This window comes from Paralichthys olivaceus, chromosome 8, assembly GCF_024713975.1.
Source record: "Paralichthys olivaceus isolate ysfri-2021 chromosome 8, ASM2471397v2, whole genome shotgun sequence".
NCBI lineage: Eukaryota > Metazoa > Chordata > Actinopteri > Pleuronectiformes > Paralichthyidae > Paralichthys > Paralichthys olivaceus.
In genome coordinates this window covers 17,354,569-17,369,310 of record NC_091100.1, presented here as the reverse complement: position 1 = coordinate 17,369,310, position 14,742 = coordinate 17,354,569, and the positions used below count along the sequence as shown (strand labels likewise).

At 40.4% G+C, this 14,742-nt stretch overlaps 3 protein-coding genes across 4 annotated transcripts; 2 read left to right on the top strand and 1 right to left on the bottom strand.

Annotated features, from left to right (window-relative positions):
• The first annotated feature begins 2,527 nt into the window (after positions 1–2,527).
• On the top strand, positions 2,528–6,312 carry kpna7 (karyopherin alpha 7 (importin alpha 8)). Of its 2 annotated transcripts, none has more exons than XM_020083689.2 (12): positions 2,528–2,689; positions 2,766–2,909; positions 2,976–3,061; positions 3,324–3,492; positions 3,582–3,681; positions 4,023–4,105; positions 4,531–4,617; positions 4,715–4,891; positions 4,999–5,232; positions 5,517–5,699; positions 5,801–5,947; positions 6,160–6,312. In XM_020083689.2, exons 1-12 carry the CDS (start codon positions 2,624–2,626, stop codon positions 6,244–6,246), a joined length of 1,563 nt encoding a protein of 520 aa, XP_019939248.1. In that variant the 5' UTR covers positions 2,528–2,623; the 3' UTR covers positions 6,247–6,312. The 2 variants fall into 2 exon arrangements, with proteins under 2 accessions (XP_019939248.1, XP_069385483.1); XM_069529382.1 differs by having other exon boundaries at positions 2,554–2,689; positions 2,736–2,909.
• Positions 6,313–6,454: 142 nt separating this feature from the next.
• On the top strand, positions 6,455–9,637 carry LOC109627265 (NAD(P)(+)--arginine ADP-ribosyltransferase 2-like). The gene is made up of 3 exons (XM_069529394.1): positions 6,455–7,883; positions 8,107–8,190; positions 8,710–9,637. The coding sequence occupies exons 2-3, from the start codon at positions 8,119–8,121 to the stop codon at positions 9,523–9,525; spliced, it is 888 nt and encodes a 295-aa protein (XP_069385495.1). The 5' UTR covers positions 6,455–7,883; positions 8,107–8,118; the 3' UTR covers positions 9,526–9,637.
• A 213-nt stretch (positions 9,638–9,850) lies between these two features.
• Positions 9,851–13,665, bottom strand: xpa (xeroderma pigmentosum, complementation group A). Its single transcript, XM_020083742.2, has 5 exons — positions 13,259–13,665; positions 13,022–13,127; positions 12,134–12,299; positions 11,447–11,564; positions 9,851–11,356 (listed from the first exon to the last, which is right to left on the bottom strand). The coding sequence occupies exons 1-5, from the start codon at positions 13,533–13,535 to the stop codon at positions 11,202–11,204; spliced, it is 822 nt and encodes a 273-aa protein (XP_019939301.1). The 5' UTR covers positions 13,536–13,665; the 3' UTR covers positions 9,851–11,201.
• Positions 13,666–14,742: the final 1,077 nt, after the last annotated feature.

Genomic DNA, 14,742 nt, shown 5'->3' with positions numbered 1-14,742 from the left:
CCTGGTTTCTCACGCCCGAGAGAGGGAAATTACTAACAGTGAAACAGGGATGGGAAAATACAACAGACGTGGAGACACTGCCAGGGGAAGAGACAAGTGAAAATATCCTTTTCCGTTCATTTTTTGATGATTTCAATTTTGTCCTATGAGGGGCCTGTCATTTTAATATGATCATCAACCTGCTGCTAAACTCTGACTAATACAGCTGCATTCTCTTCCCTTTGACAAGCTGTAAAATGTGAATATTTAAAGTGTTGATATAAAATAAAACATGAACAAAAGAACATTATATTATATTTCTCTTCCATTCTTGAAACTATACTATTTTCTCACAAACATCTAAAGTTGTGTGTGAATCTGTGGAAACACAATCAAAAAGCCAACAGAACTGTGGCATTTTAGCTGTGATAACATATTTTTGGCCACTAGGGTACATGGAGAAATGCTAAAACAGGCTGACACACACATCCATCTGTATGATTTGAGTCATAGACTGGATATTAAAATGATCATAGTCTCTGTTTTGGAAAGTGAAGCCAAAGCTGAAGTGCCAGAACCTGTATTCTCTCAAATTACCAGCAGGGGGCGATTCCACTGGTTGCGAAAATAAGTCAGTTTCTATAGAAGTGAATGAGAATAATTACTGGATTTATAAAGTTAAAAAAGATTTTCATAAGGAGTTTATAAATCACGATAGTATCAAGTCTTCTTTAATACAGCATGATGGTTATTTAATATTATGGCCCCATTTATAGTAAAATAGACAATAAAGCATGGTGTGCATTAGGCGTGGATACTGTATGATTGACAACCGCCCAATGGGTGCAGATCATATGTATATATATATATATGTATATATATATATATATATATATATATATATATTGATATATGTGTGTGTAATAATGTTGCTATGTTTCCAGCCGTGAGATTAAATATATATAAATATAAAGGGTTATATGTTTGTGTGAGTGAGATTTCACAATTTTGTATTTTACAATGCATAATAATTATGTAGTTTTGTGTATCCTCATCAGTGTGGACACAGCCTTGTGTGTGTGCGCTTGTGTGTGTGTGTGTGTGTGTGGAGGATACAGAGAGAGACTCTGAGAGGTTTTTCTGAGCGAGGTGTGAGGGGGAAAGTTGAAGGGTCTGTGTTAGAGGAAATGACTTGGGCTGTGACCTACACTCAGTCTGGTGGTGGTAAAGCTGCAGAGTGAGAGTGTGTTTACACATGAGTCTGAGCACTCACAGTCGCAGGACCCTGTTTTGTACAGCGTGAGTGTGTGTGTGTGTGTGTGTGTGTGTGTGTGTGTGTGTGTGTGTGTGTGTGTGTGTGTGTGTACGTATGTTATCAAGAGGACGTGATTATAACTTGGTCAGGGTGGGAAAGCTCAGCTTCAACTGCCATTGTTCAGGCCTTCCTGGTTGTTACAGAGGAAGACGAGACCCCATCACTGCCACACTTTTGCTCTGCTTGCTCTCTCTCTCTCACTCTTTCTTGTCTTTCACTTGTGTGGTCTATTTGTTTTCATCTTTTCCCTTTATTTGACCTCATCCTGTTCTCATCCATCTGCAGTGATGTGTGCCTAAAATAAAACACCTCAACTGCAATAAAAAAAATGTTGCCCCTATTTTGGGAGATACAAAGACACAGATACACAAAATCTACAAGATCCCTGTGATTTAGGATTACATCAGAATTCATTACAATTACTTCGACACACAGTCACACGTGTAGTTGTCAGTTATGTTATGCTGCCATCTATTGTCCAAGACACGCAATGATCTCCAAATATACTGACATTTCAAACCTTTTTCGTGATTATTATCATTAACTCCAAACACACTCTTGTTTGTCTGTTAGTCAGCATGATTGCAAAAATACTTCTGGGTGGATTACCATGGCACTTGGTAGAAGGATGCAGTAAGAGTCAGGGAAGAACCCATTACATTTTGGTGACGATAACATTTTTTTTTTTTACACGTTCACACATTTTACAGGGAATATCTTTTGAATGTATACTGGTGAAAAACATCAGGCACATTTAAGGAACTGGTATCTTTGAATTAAATTTGGTGCAGCTTGCTTGAATTTCAGAGTAGTGTTCAGTGGAGGTATGTGAGGGCCATTCTAGTTATTATTATCATTATTATTATTATTAGTAGTAGTAGTAGTAGTAACGGCAATAGTAGTGACAATTGTATAGACCAAACAAAACAGAAAACAGAAAAATATTCTGCAAACTTGTGACAGCAAAATAAATAAATGTGATTTAAAAAGTAAGGCTGGGCTGTCAGAGGTAATTTATTAAATTGAACTGGTGATTTAAAAGCCAGTGGATTCATATCTCTGTTTTCACTGTTAAGACGAAAGAAGAACGTATGACCTCATATCAGCTTTAACTGGCGCTGGAGGGAACTTGGGGAGGTTTTGGTGACTTGATTGAAGATCACACACGTGCATGTGGATGAACCAATATGGCTGTTACACCAATCACAGCAGATCATATTCACCTGAAGCTGCTCTGCTGCTTATAACGACCCAGACGAAGGTTTCATTCACTTTTCAACAGTGTGAGGGAATCAGCTCCGACGCGTGCACCGTGCGTAAAGGTCCACCATGCCCACCAAGAACGTCACCGACGAGCGCATCTCGAAATTCAAAAACAAGGGCAAAGATCCAGCGGTAAGTTTGTGTTTAAATTTCAAGTGCATTGCGATTTTAATTTAAGATTACGACATTGCGTCTCATTCCTTTGCAGAAACTGCGAGAGAAAAGGATCTCGGTGTGCGTGGAGCTGCGCAAAGCTCACAAGGATGAAAGTTTCTTGAAGAGGCGAAACATAACGCTGTCGTCTCTACCGGATGAGGAGGCTCTTTCTCCCAATTACATCTCCAACGACAAAGTAACTTCACAGAAACCCTCCACAACTGAATTCATATGCTGATACTAACGAGTTGCCTTCTTGCAGGTCGCATATGTGTCCATTGAGGAGATAGTCAAAGACGTGAACAGTGACTGCAGGGAGTCTCAAACCCGAGGCTGTCAGGCAGCCAGGTGAGCCACCATGATGATTTTACAGTCTATTGTCTAATGCTTGTCCCATCTGATATTCAAGACAACAACTTTAACTTTGTACTATTTTCAAAAAATTGTATCACATGCTATACTTCTGGGACATGTTGAATAACATGTTCCACTTTCTGACCAAAGATCCAGATGAACATATCTCCAATGTCCAATCAGTTGGAACCAACAGGAGGAGAAAACTACAGTACAGTGTAAATACTTGAAGTAAATTTCTCTGTCCTTTCCACAGGAAGCTGCTTTCTCAGGAACGTAACCCTCCTCTGAAGGAGATCATAGATGCTGGTCTGCTGTCCCGCTTTGTGTCCTTCCTGTCTATGGACGATGAGTCGACTCTGCAGTTTGAGGCAGCTTGGGCTCTGACTAACATTGCCTCTGGGACATCTTGGCATACACAACAGGTGTCAAAACTTCTCAGGTTCTCCTGATCCTTGATGTGGTTCTGAAGTCCCTTTTTATAGTAAACTTAAACATGTATTTCCATCCTCAGGTGGTGGAAAATGGGGCTGTGCCAGCCTTCATCTCCCTGCTGGCCTCACCACTGTTGCACATCAGTGAACAGGCTGTGTGGGCTCTTGGAAACATTGCAGGTTAAATGCTAATTTGAATTGGTGTCATACCTCTGTCTTATTGAAATAAGACTTTGAAGGTTCAGGGTGTAAGATTTGGTGAAATTGATCTATTGGCAGAAACTGAACATAATCCTAGTGATATTTTCACTAGTGTTTCATCTAACTTGTAGGAATTGTTTCCTTTACTGTAGAATTTATATTGAAATACTTAATATTTATACCTGGAGTATATAATGGAGGCCAGCATGTTTTGTTATTTTTACAGTGGTTAATGTGGTCTGACTGAAATAAGTGTCTGATAAAAGTGGTGGTGGAGTCTACATCTTTCACTCAGGTTTTCTGTACTAATCTCACCACAGGTGACGGTGCAGCTTATCGGGACATCCTGATTGAATGCAATGTCATTCCAGCCTTGCTGGCTCGCATCTCCCCGGACACACCAGTAAGTTCAAACTTGTAAGCTTTGTGTGCAATAATCTATTTGAATTTCAACTGAATAACAAGTTTATCGATTTTGACATGGGCAGGTAGACATTTACTCCTGACTTCTAGACCTACAACTAGTAATATTTAAAGAAGTCTACCAATTAACACAGCACTCCTAATCTTTTCAAATTAGAGATGGAACATTTCTATCCTCATCCTATTTGTGGATGCGCATACTTTCCCCACAGTGCATATTTACAGTGGGACATATTCAGCCTTGAGCAATTAGCCTGAAATGGAAATTCACTACACTCATCCCAGGTTTTTTAAGGGCTAAAAGTTTCCACATGCAGTAGTTACTCCAACACCTTAACATGTGCAAGATTTTGTCTATATGAAGTCCAAATGTTGTATAATCCTGTTACTGATGTATCATCCCAGGTTGGCTACCTGCGTAATCTAACATGGACATTATCCAACTTGTGCCGTAATAAGAATCCATTTCCTCCCTTGTCTGCAGTCCTGCAGGTGAGTGAGTAACTGCAGTGTGGTCGTGACACTTATCACTCCAGGAAGGTCTGAACAGTACCAATGAGATGACTGCTTTTCTGTAATTGTCCTTCAGGTGCTTCCCTCTCTGATCCAGCTGCTCTATCTCAGTGATAAGGACATCTTGTCTGATGCATGCTGGGCGATCTCCTACCTCTCAGATGGCGACAACGATCGTATTGATGTAGTTGTAAAAACTGGTATCGTCCACCGGCTGGTGGAGCTCATGAGCCACGAGGAGCTCAGTGTCATGGTAGTCTGCTTTAACCCTCCAAACTTCCCAAGTGTTATCAAATACTAAATATCTGCAGTCCTGTAACAACCTACAATTAAGCTTATAGTGTTAATTCTGCCGTCCAGACCCCGGCTCTCCGCTCCATCGGCAACATTGTGAGCGGCTCTGACGTGCAGACCCAGGCAGCGATCGATGCTGGGGTTCTAAACGTACTACCTCAACTGATGAGGCACACAAAGGCCAGTGTGCAGAAGGAGGCAGCGTGGGCACTGTCCAACATTTCTGCAGGGCCCTGTAAGCAAATCCAACAGGTCATCACCTGCGGACTGCTCCCCCCTCTGGTTGAACAGCTTAGAAATGTGAGTAAATCCTGAACTGTGCACGTGGCAATTGGACTTGTAGCATTAAGAAGGGGTATGGGTGTAAGCGGTAAAATGCAATGATAGAGCTAATTCAGCTGCTGCAGTTTCAGGGTGCTGGTGTTTGTTCAGGCTGCCTTAGTTACATGGTCATAGTTTACTACAAGTGTAATGTTCTACTTCTAAAGCTGATTAGAAATGCATGCCAGATGTGGAGGTCTACTTTAAAGTAGTTGGGTAGCAAATGTGAGCAGATCCACAAGGTATGGTCGATCTCTTCTCAGGGAGACTTCAAGACTCAAAGGGAGGCAGTGTGGGCAGTGACAAACTTCACCAGCGGGGGCACTGTGGAGCAGGTGGTTGCTCTGGTGCAGAGCGGTGCTCTGGAGGCAATAATCAACCTGCTGCAGGTCAAGGATGCTAAAGTCATTCTGGTCATACTGGATGCCATCAATAACATGTTCATGGTGAGTGGGGGGTGCGTGGATTAACTCTTGCTTCTAATCAGTCTTAAACATGCTTGAGTTTGATCCATCGAGGACTCGAGTGATGCATTTTCTTTTTTCAGGCAGCAGAGAAGCTCGGTGAGACAGGGAAACTGAGTCTGTTGGTTGAAGAGCTGGGAGGACTGGATCGCATAGAGTTGCTGCAGAACCATGACAATGATATGGTGTACCAGGCTGCACACAGCCTCATAGAGAAGTACTTTGGTGAAGTAAGTGGAACAATTGTGTATCTCTTAAAAAAAAAAAAAAAAAGGGCAGTAAACATTTTGCAACTTGATGCCTAAGCTGATATATATTTTTTTAATATCAGGTTTAAATTTATAAACCTTAATATCTGTGGTGAGGTAACACTCTTGGCAGAAAGGCTTACAGTAATGTCTTTGTTTGCAATTTTGTGAGGCAACACTTTTTTCTCTTCTAGGATGAGATTGATGGCATCAAGGTGGACACTACCAGTGAAGCATTTGTATTTGAGTGTGCTGATGTTCAGAAAACCTTTGAATTTTAACTCATGACATTCCTATTGTATGTGTTTTAATTTAAATATTGAATAAAATAAATGGTTTGCAGTACAGTCCTTGTTGCAATAAGTACTTTTGACTGGTAAAATCAGCTGTACTGGAGACAAACTGTTAAGCGGAGGTATAAGTAAATCTTTTTTTCAGGGATGAGTCTGTCTTAAAAATCAAATCCTGCCACAATTGGAACCTTTTGGGAATGTACAGTCTATCACTGTTTAAAACTGCTACCATTAAAATCTACACAGGTTGGCCTCACGATATTTAATCCAGCTCCATGCGTTCATCTGGTATCTTGACCTAGAAATGTATTAACAATCCAGGGTTTGTGGACAAAAGGGGAACGAAATGAACAAATAATTAAAATTATACTTGGCTAAAATTGAAGAGCTGATTAAATGGTAAGAATTACAATTGTAACTGATTCCACTGTTGGGGAGGCTGTCATTTGTGGTACTGCTGATCCACTTTGCAACATGATATTTAACCTGACCTCATTAACAAAAACCTGTGAAACACAAAGGTTAAACAGCTCTTTATCCCCTAATGACCAAAGTTAATCAACTCTAAGCTAATGTAGCCTCATACATGGGAAACTGAGGGTCCTACAATGATTATTACCAAAGATGTCCAACACCAGTGAACATGCCTGACTTTATCTACACAGCTAGATTATACATGTATGTGGAAACTGTTGGATATCTCCCACCATTATCTGTTAACTTGTACACTAAGTTAAATTATCTGCATGAATTATCTGTGCTGACTTATGAAGGGACTTCCAAACAATGGATGAGCTCATTTGGTTTCACATGTATTTCACCAGAGTGGCAACATCTTTGCTTTCAGTTTTCTGTGATGAAACTCTCACGTTTTCCACTTTAAGTTAAGACAAATGGATTTTCCTGCTTCCCAAAAAATTAATTAGATGTACATATTCAACACAACTGGTTTTGAAAATGGTTTTGCCAGCTGCCTTATTCCTCTGGCTAGAGGATAAGTGTTGGTAGCTAAACCATCTGAAAGAGCAACAGAAATTAGTTAATTTGGAAGTTGTGTAAAATCAGTTTAAATTGGGATACACCTGGGAACTGTTATCAAATGGAAAAGCGAGACTACATCATTCAAAAAAATTCCCCATAACTACAAAACATCTGTTTCAAGACACAAATGTTTTGTGCAGACCAGGAGACGTTTGACTTATGCCTCAACTTCTGTTGATCTGTCCCTGATAACATTTAGCATTTTGTCTATAAGTGTTTTCCCTTAGACACAGTTTCCAACTTGGGCAAGTAAAACCAAAAATATCTGCATGTACCATTTGAAAGTTTCTTTTTTTTGTAATTTGGGGGAACTGACCCCTCAACCCTGCAATTTCAATTTTTTTTTTTTAAGCTGATGAAATTGAGAGAAACCCATGCTGGTTTAGCAAAATAATTCTGGGGAAACCCTTGATAACTACACGTGTGGAGATTTTGATTGACAGGGTGGCGGTTTTTACACCCTTACGTTGCCCTTTTACTATACACACCCACATCGGTTCAGATATAAGAAGATGAACTGGCATCACCCAGACCAAACCCCTCACTGAGTCTGTCGGTCACAGCACCTGCTGCACCATTATCTGGTAAGATCGATTACAATGATTATTTCTTATTTCACTTTTGCTTAAACCATAAGTAAGAATGTTCAAGGTTACTGTATGGGTTGTAATATTTTATTCTCAATTCAAATTCTATTGAACAATAGAAAATATATTACTCTAAGGGATTACTGTTCACTTACAGAAGGCCTTGTTATTTGTATCCTGTATGTGGGCAAAAACTAAACCTGCTTGTTCTTTTTCTTAGGCTCTGCCAATCATGTTGATGTTTAACATGTCTATTGTCCTCTGCTGCCTCTGTATGAAGACAAGGTCACTGGATACAAAGATGGTAAATGTAGATACTTACAGTATACACACTATCATGAAAACTTTGGTATCTGAACCACTCTTAAAATGTATTTGAAAATAGAATAGTATACAATAGAGTGCATACTTCTGCTGACGCCTTTGTGACACTAATTACACTTAATCAATATTTGTATCTGCACTAAACAAATATCAGTTCTCTAAACATGCCTGATTCTTTCATCAAGATCCATGAATTATTTGCTAACAAATCAACCTAAATGTTGAAAAATGGCATCTCCAAATGTTAAAAAAAAGAAAAATACATTTCCTGGCACTGCCTCAAAATGTAATGGGTTCTTCCCTGAACCATATCACATCCTTTCATCAAGTTCTATGGTGATACATCCAGTAGTTTATGTTATCCTGCTAACTAACAAACACAGATGAAAAAAAACCTCTTGGGTAGAGGTAATGACTGGAGTTGATGTCTCTGACAAACCTGGTTTATATGGCATTAGAAAATTTAAATGCACTTAAACTACATGTCTTTTTTCTACAGTTGCCTGTTCAGACAATTGCCCCATCTTCAGCCCCAGAAGCCCCTGTAAAGGTTCAGAATGTCTCCACCCACACCATCTCCAATCCCTCACTAAAAGCCTCTGGAGCCTCAGGCCTGTCCAGCCTAAACAGAATCCCCTTGAGCTTGTCCCTGGAGTCTGTGGACGACATGTATTACAGCTGCACCCAGAAGATGCTCATCAAGGTGAAACGCCACTACCTGCCAAGGAGCACCAGAGAAGGTCTACACACTACACACACAAAACGTTGCGCCCTTAGAGCCATGAAGACCAAGGACATCTACGACCCTGTGTCCTGGGATCACTTCAGGGCACTATGTGCCTACACAGCAGGGTCCTATGATGACTTGAATCGAGCAGTCCGCAGGGGGAAGGCTTCCTACAAGAAGACGTTTGAATTCCATGCACTCCACTTTCTATTGTCGGACGCCATCCGGCTCCTGAAGCTCAACCAAAGGGGCTGCTACACCACCTACCGCAGGAGCAAACTGCTCTACAGCGGGGAAGCTGGACAAACAATGCGCTTCGGCTCCTTTGCCTCCAGCTCCCTCAACAAGGACCTGCGCCAGTTTGGACAAAGGACCTGCTTTGAGATAAAGACATGTTTTGGCGCCTACCTCAAGTCCTATTCAGAGTTTGACTCGGACGAGGATGAAGTACTGATTCCTCCATATGAAATGTTCAATATAGTCGCTGTGGACACGTCGGGAGAGAATGACTTACAGTGTGATGTTTACTACAAACTTGAGACGGCAGGAATTTACAGCAGCCTCAACTGTCAGGCTCTGGACCTTTGACATGTGCAATTTCATCATTTATCGGTATAATTATGTCACCATGAGCCACCAGTCAACATGCGTATGCTTAATTGTGCTGATTTCATTTATTAAAACTTATTTAAAACACTTTTAAGACTTTGAGTTTATTCATGGCTTAAACATCAGAAGACAATCTTTTAAAAGGCACCATTTAGTTATCCAACTTTTGATATTCATGATTATGCTTCAATTGTAGATTAGAAGTTTAAGGACTTCTCATCCATTTTGGCATAACAGTTGAGAGAAAGCTGAAACTAACATTCACAATCATTTTACAAAAGATTAAGTATGACAAAAGTAACACTTTTGCAAAGGACATACAATTTGGTTTATTTGCCTTTTTGAACATGGATTGCCACAAGTTGGGAATTTGAAAGGGAGAAGTAAAACATGAGTATTAGTTTTAAATTTAAGGAACCACATTCCAAAAAGCTATTATTGGATTTATTTTGTAGACAAATTAACTTAATCATGAACTATAAGTATAAGTAATTATAAGCTGCTCACCTTTTAGTCCCTTAAAGTCTTTCTATTTCATAAAAATAGAAAAACCAATGAGTTCTCTTGAAAATTGACTTTTGGCTAAACACCTATAAAATAACTTACAAAAACAGCTCTACTCCACATAGTCTGTTGCTAGAACAAATGTCTCAAGTGATTCAATAAAAAAAAATCTGCCTGGCCAGGACAGAATATTTTATTTACAATAGATTTTGTAACCTATGAATGGACTTTTCTATAACTAAAATTATGTAAAGAAATATTTTACAAAGATACAAACAAGTTTATTTCTAATCCAGTCTTGAATTATATATTGTGAAATCATCAAAATATCTCCTGAGCAAACAGCACTTCTTTATCTTCTCCACATGAATATCAGGACAATGAGCCTATTTCTTTACAGCTGAAACTGAACATTCATTCAGAGAAAGCATCTAAAATAGTCTATCACATGTCTGAACTATTTCCCAGGAACTTCAGACCACACTATGGTCTATGCACCAGTACATCTTTTGTTCTGGGATGGTTGACACCTCATTTGGAAGTTAGGGTACATGGAGCTCGGCAGAGGTCCATTATGGACTATTAAGCCACTATGACATATGCCTTATGACCTAATTCACTCCAGGTGAATAAGGCAGAGAATGAGAAATGATTTAGCCTTCAGCCTTGATATAACAATGAAGACATCAAAGCACGTTACTGAAATCTTTCAGGACATCTGGATCAGCCAGTTTCGGCCAATTAACCTTGTTGGAGTGGGTTTGCTAGTTGTAGTTTGTGAGCTAGGCAGGCTTGTACCTGCTGAGAAGATCTCACGGCCAGAAGCAGCTCTGTGTGGTCAAACCATCCATAAATTTGGCGTTCAACTGTATTCTGACTGGTTATGGTGGCTAGAACCACCACTGAGTAACAATCATTTCACATAGAAATCACTGCCGGACAGTCATGTGTCAAACAGGAGAGTGATGTTGGCCCCTTGCATGTGATCAGGATGGAGCATTTTATTCAAGAGAAAGAAAAATAAATAAACTAGTGGAGGCAGAAGTGGTTTGTGAGAGGAACGGTTCCCCGCAAAGCACCAAAAATCATCTGTAACAGTCTCTGTGTGTGTGTGTGTGTGTGTGTGTGTGTGTGTGTGTGTGTGTGTGTGTCTACATCTTCTCGTAGGTGAGTTCATGTCCGCAGGTGGTGCAGCTCTTCTTGTAGAGGTCCTCCTCTGGATCCACCACCTCCTCTGGTCCATACTGGTGTTGGTGCACGCTGGTGTCTTTGGTCCACATGCTGCTCCTCACCGCCCGACGCAGCTCTGACACAAACACACACACAGTGATGTTAAAACAATGCACAGTGTAAGTGAGTTGGCATTTGCGAGTTTTGTCTCAACCAGCAAACTGACCTTTGACCTTCTTGTTGAAGCGTCTTTGTTTCTGCACCTCTCTGTTCTCTTCTCTCGTTTCCCGGGCCTCCTCCAGAGCCTCCTCCGAACCCCACACCTCCATACATCTCTTCTCCACCTGGGGTGTACACATAAATACACACATCAGACTCACACTCATTGAGGCATAGATGGGGCAGGAAAGCCTCACTGAATGACTAGGGATTTGATTTTTGACTATTTAGTCAGAAGACTGGAACTGGAAATTAGTTGCAGCTAATCATTTCAGTTCTACTTTAGTTGGTCTTACAAACTTTCCATGTTTTTTTCAATATCAATGTTTTGTGACCTTAAAAGGACAAAATAAAGGACAAATTACATTAAAAGCTTTATTTCTCATGATTTGAAATGTATGATATTAAGAGTCTTACAAATTAGGCTGTGGATTGCTTAAGCTACATGTTGAAGAAAAATTCTTGGATCCGCCGCTTTGATTCCAACCAAAAACTGAATGGTTTCTTTCTTGGATCATGCCCCAAACCATCACAAAATGTCTACAATCAAGTGTTAATTAATGTGATTTAGCATAGTGTCTTATTTAGAGTAGTTACAATCTACCACATAACATTTAAGATCATAATGAACAAAGAGACTCAGGTTTCAGTCTCACACACAGACACACTGACATGCACACACAAAGTGCTGCACCTGTAGTTTGAGGTAGAGCTTCATGTCCCCCCAGGTTGAGTTGTGAGGGTTCTTCTTCAGTATAAACCTGAGCGGAGGCTCTCGCTTGTCCAGGTCACAGTCCTTCAGCAGGTAGTGCTGCTTGGCCTCAGTTCTGGAGATCAGTTTGTGCTTCTCCTCGTTGTCTCTAAAGAGAAAGATGCAGTTACTCAAAGACAAGAAGACAAAATGGCTCTATGAGTCTGGCCATGTGTGAGTTTCAGCATTTTGTTCATGACATGAAGTCTAATTTAAGATTAAATAGATTCAACTTTTTGAACGTCATTAATGGTGGAAATCCAGCACAGACACTGCTTTCTACATTTAGAAGTTTCTCAGAACAGAGGTGCTGCATCATCAGACTTACTGCACTTTAAGATATATGTTACATGCATAGGATTTTGTATTATGAGTGTTCAATTTAAAAATACTGTACATTGGTACTGCAGACTGGACACAGAAATCATCTGTTTAGTCCAGTAAAAGAATAATGATATAAAGTCTGACGATCCTACTTAATGGCATTTTATCCTGGAGATCTTCTTGATCTAATTTACTTTCAAGCTTTTTCTCAACTCAAGTGAGACAAGTTCAAATTATGTCAGTATGTAAAGTTTCACTTGCATTAAAGTGACAAAATGTTTACATTGTGCTGTTTCTTTACTTTGTACAAGTATCAGAAGAACATAATCCAGTAATGCATAGACAAACGATTGTGCTATAAGATTAAAAACAACTAAAAAATAAAATAAAAAACTGCACAATACAAAAATCCAACTGTAATGATTGGAGAGATAAAACTACAATACTTGGAATTCATGCTCATTTTCAAACAAATGTCTGCAGTAACATGTGTGTGTGTGTGTTTACCTGCACTTGTCACACACAGTCAGGTCAAAGCTGTTACTGAGGTAGGAGTCCATAAAGGGTTTTTGACAGTCATCACACACCAGGTAGTCTGGTTCAATTACTGGAGCTGGAATTAAAACACACACCCATGAAGGTTTCCTCTCACACACTCACTCACACACTCACACACACACACACACACACACACACACACACACACACACACACACACACACACACACACACACACACACACACCTGGCTGATGCACCACCTTCCTGGTCTTGTGCTCTTCCTCTCCGTCCCCCTCCTCCTCGATGAAGAAGCCGGCTCCGGAGTCGATGGTCTTGGAGACTTTGGCCGAGGTTGCACCCTCCACCGCGGACAAAGGGCGGCTCGCTAGTCGGGCTTGCCGGAGCATCAGAGCTCTCTGCCGGTTCCTCTCGATTTTAGCCCGCATCGCTGCAGAGAGCTCGGGTTTAGGACTCTGCTCCGGGTCCTGAGCAGCAGCGACCTCTGACTCTGGAGGCTCCATGACGTCCACTCACACAGAGATCACAATATGAGGATGAATGAAATGACTCCACAAACAATCACGTCCCATTCAAAGAGACGAGCTGTTGTTATGAAAGTGACAGCTGCACGTTTCCGGCTGCGTCTCTTCCTCTTTTTTTATTCTGAGCTTTTTAGACGCGTTACTGCCCCTAGAGGATTGTGATAGTAGAGCGCTATTCCCCAGTGTTTTATTTTCACATAAAAATCTAATAATAGACTGATGCATCTGTCACTGGAAAATCCCATGTCTTCATAATAAAACAGTTCAATGCAGCTTTTATTTGTAATCTTCCAGCTTTGAATTTTCAAATGTATTTATATAATTCCATCCATATCAGTAAAACATACAGCGGAGCTAAATTGTGTTTTTCAGGACCCATGGCACACACAAACATTAAAAAGAGAATACAAAAAAGAAGAAGTTTTCAAGGACAAGTGCATTAATCATAATGTGCAATCGAGTTAGTGGTAAATGATGAATAAGACCCAAATATCCCAAAACCTATTTGGGCCCCCTTTTGACATGCTGTATGGCTATGGCTTACTTGTGGCCCAGATCTGGCAAACAGGAGCGGACCACCCAAGTACCATTATGACCCATGGTATGTGATGTCATGGATGAGAGTGTTCGGTGTGGGCCAAAACCAGTTTAATATGTGGGAAAGATCCATTGAAGTATGCCATACACGAAGGAAGTGGTGTTAGCTTCTTTAAAATGAAGAGGAAGCTAGAAAGTCCTCTCTCTTAAAGGGATAGTTCACAGAAAAATGAACAATCACTCATTATCTACTCACCACTATACAGTCAAATCCAATACAATTGAGGTAATGGTGATCAATTTTTCAAACGTAATAAAATGACAGAAAAAAATACTGCATATAGTATAGTTCACTTTTGTGCGCACAGACCAGAAACACCGCACACAAGCTCTCGCCCAAGGGTTGAAACACTTTTCATTTAATTTTCATTTTTCAGTGAACTATCCCGTTAAGTGTCAATAGGAGGCAGTGATGGATGCAGCAATTATCCCAAACTGTTCCACATGTCAATCCAACTCATGCACAACTTTTGCTCCATTCGTTAGGTGTCGTTCGTTGGGTCTGTAGTCGATCACTAAAGGCTTTACTCTGAGTTCTTGTGGTATGTCTCTGGTCAGAACTTTCAGGGAGTTAAGGTCATCAAATCTC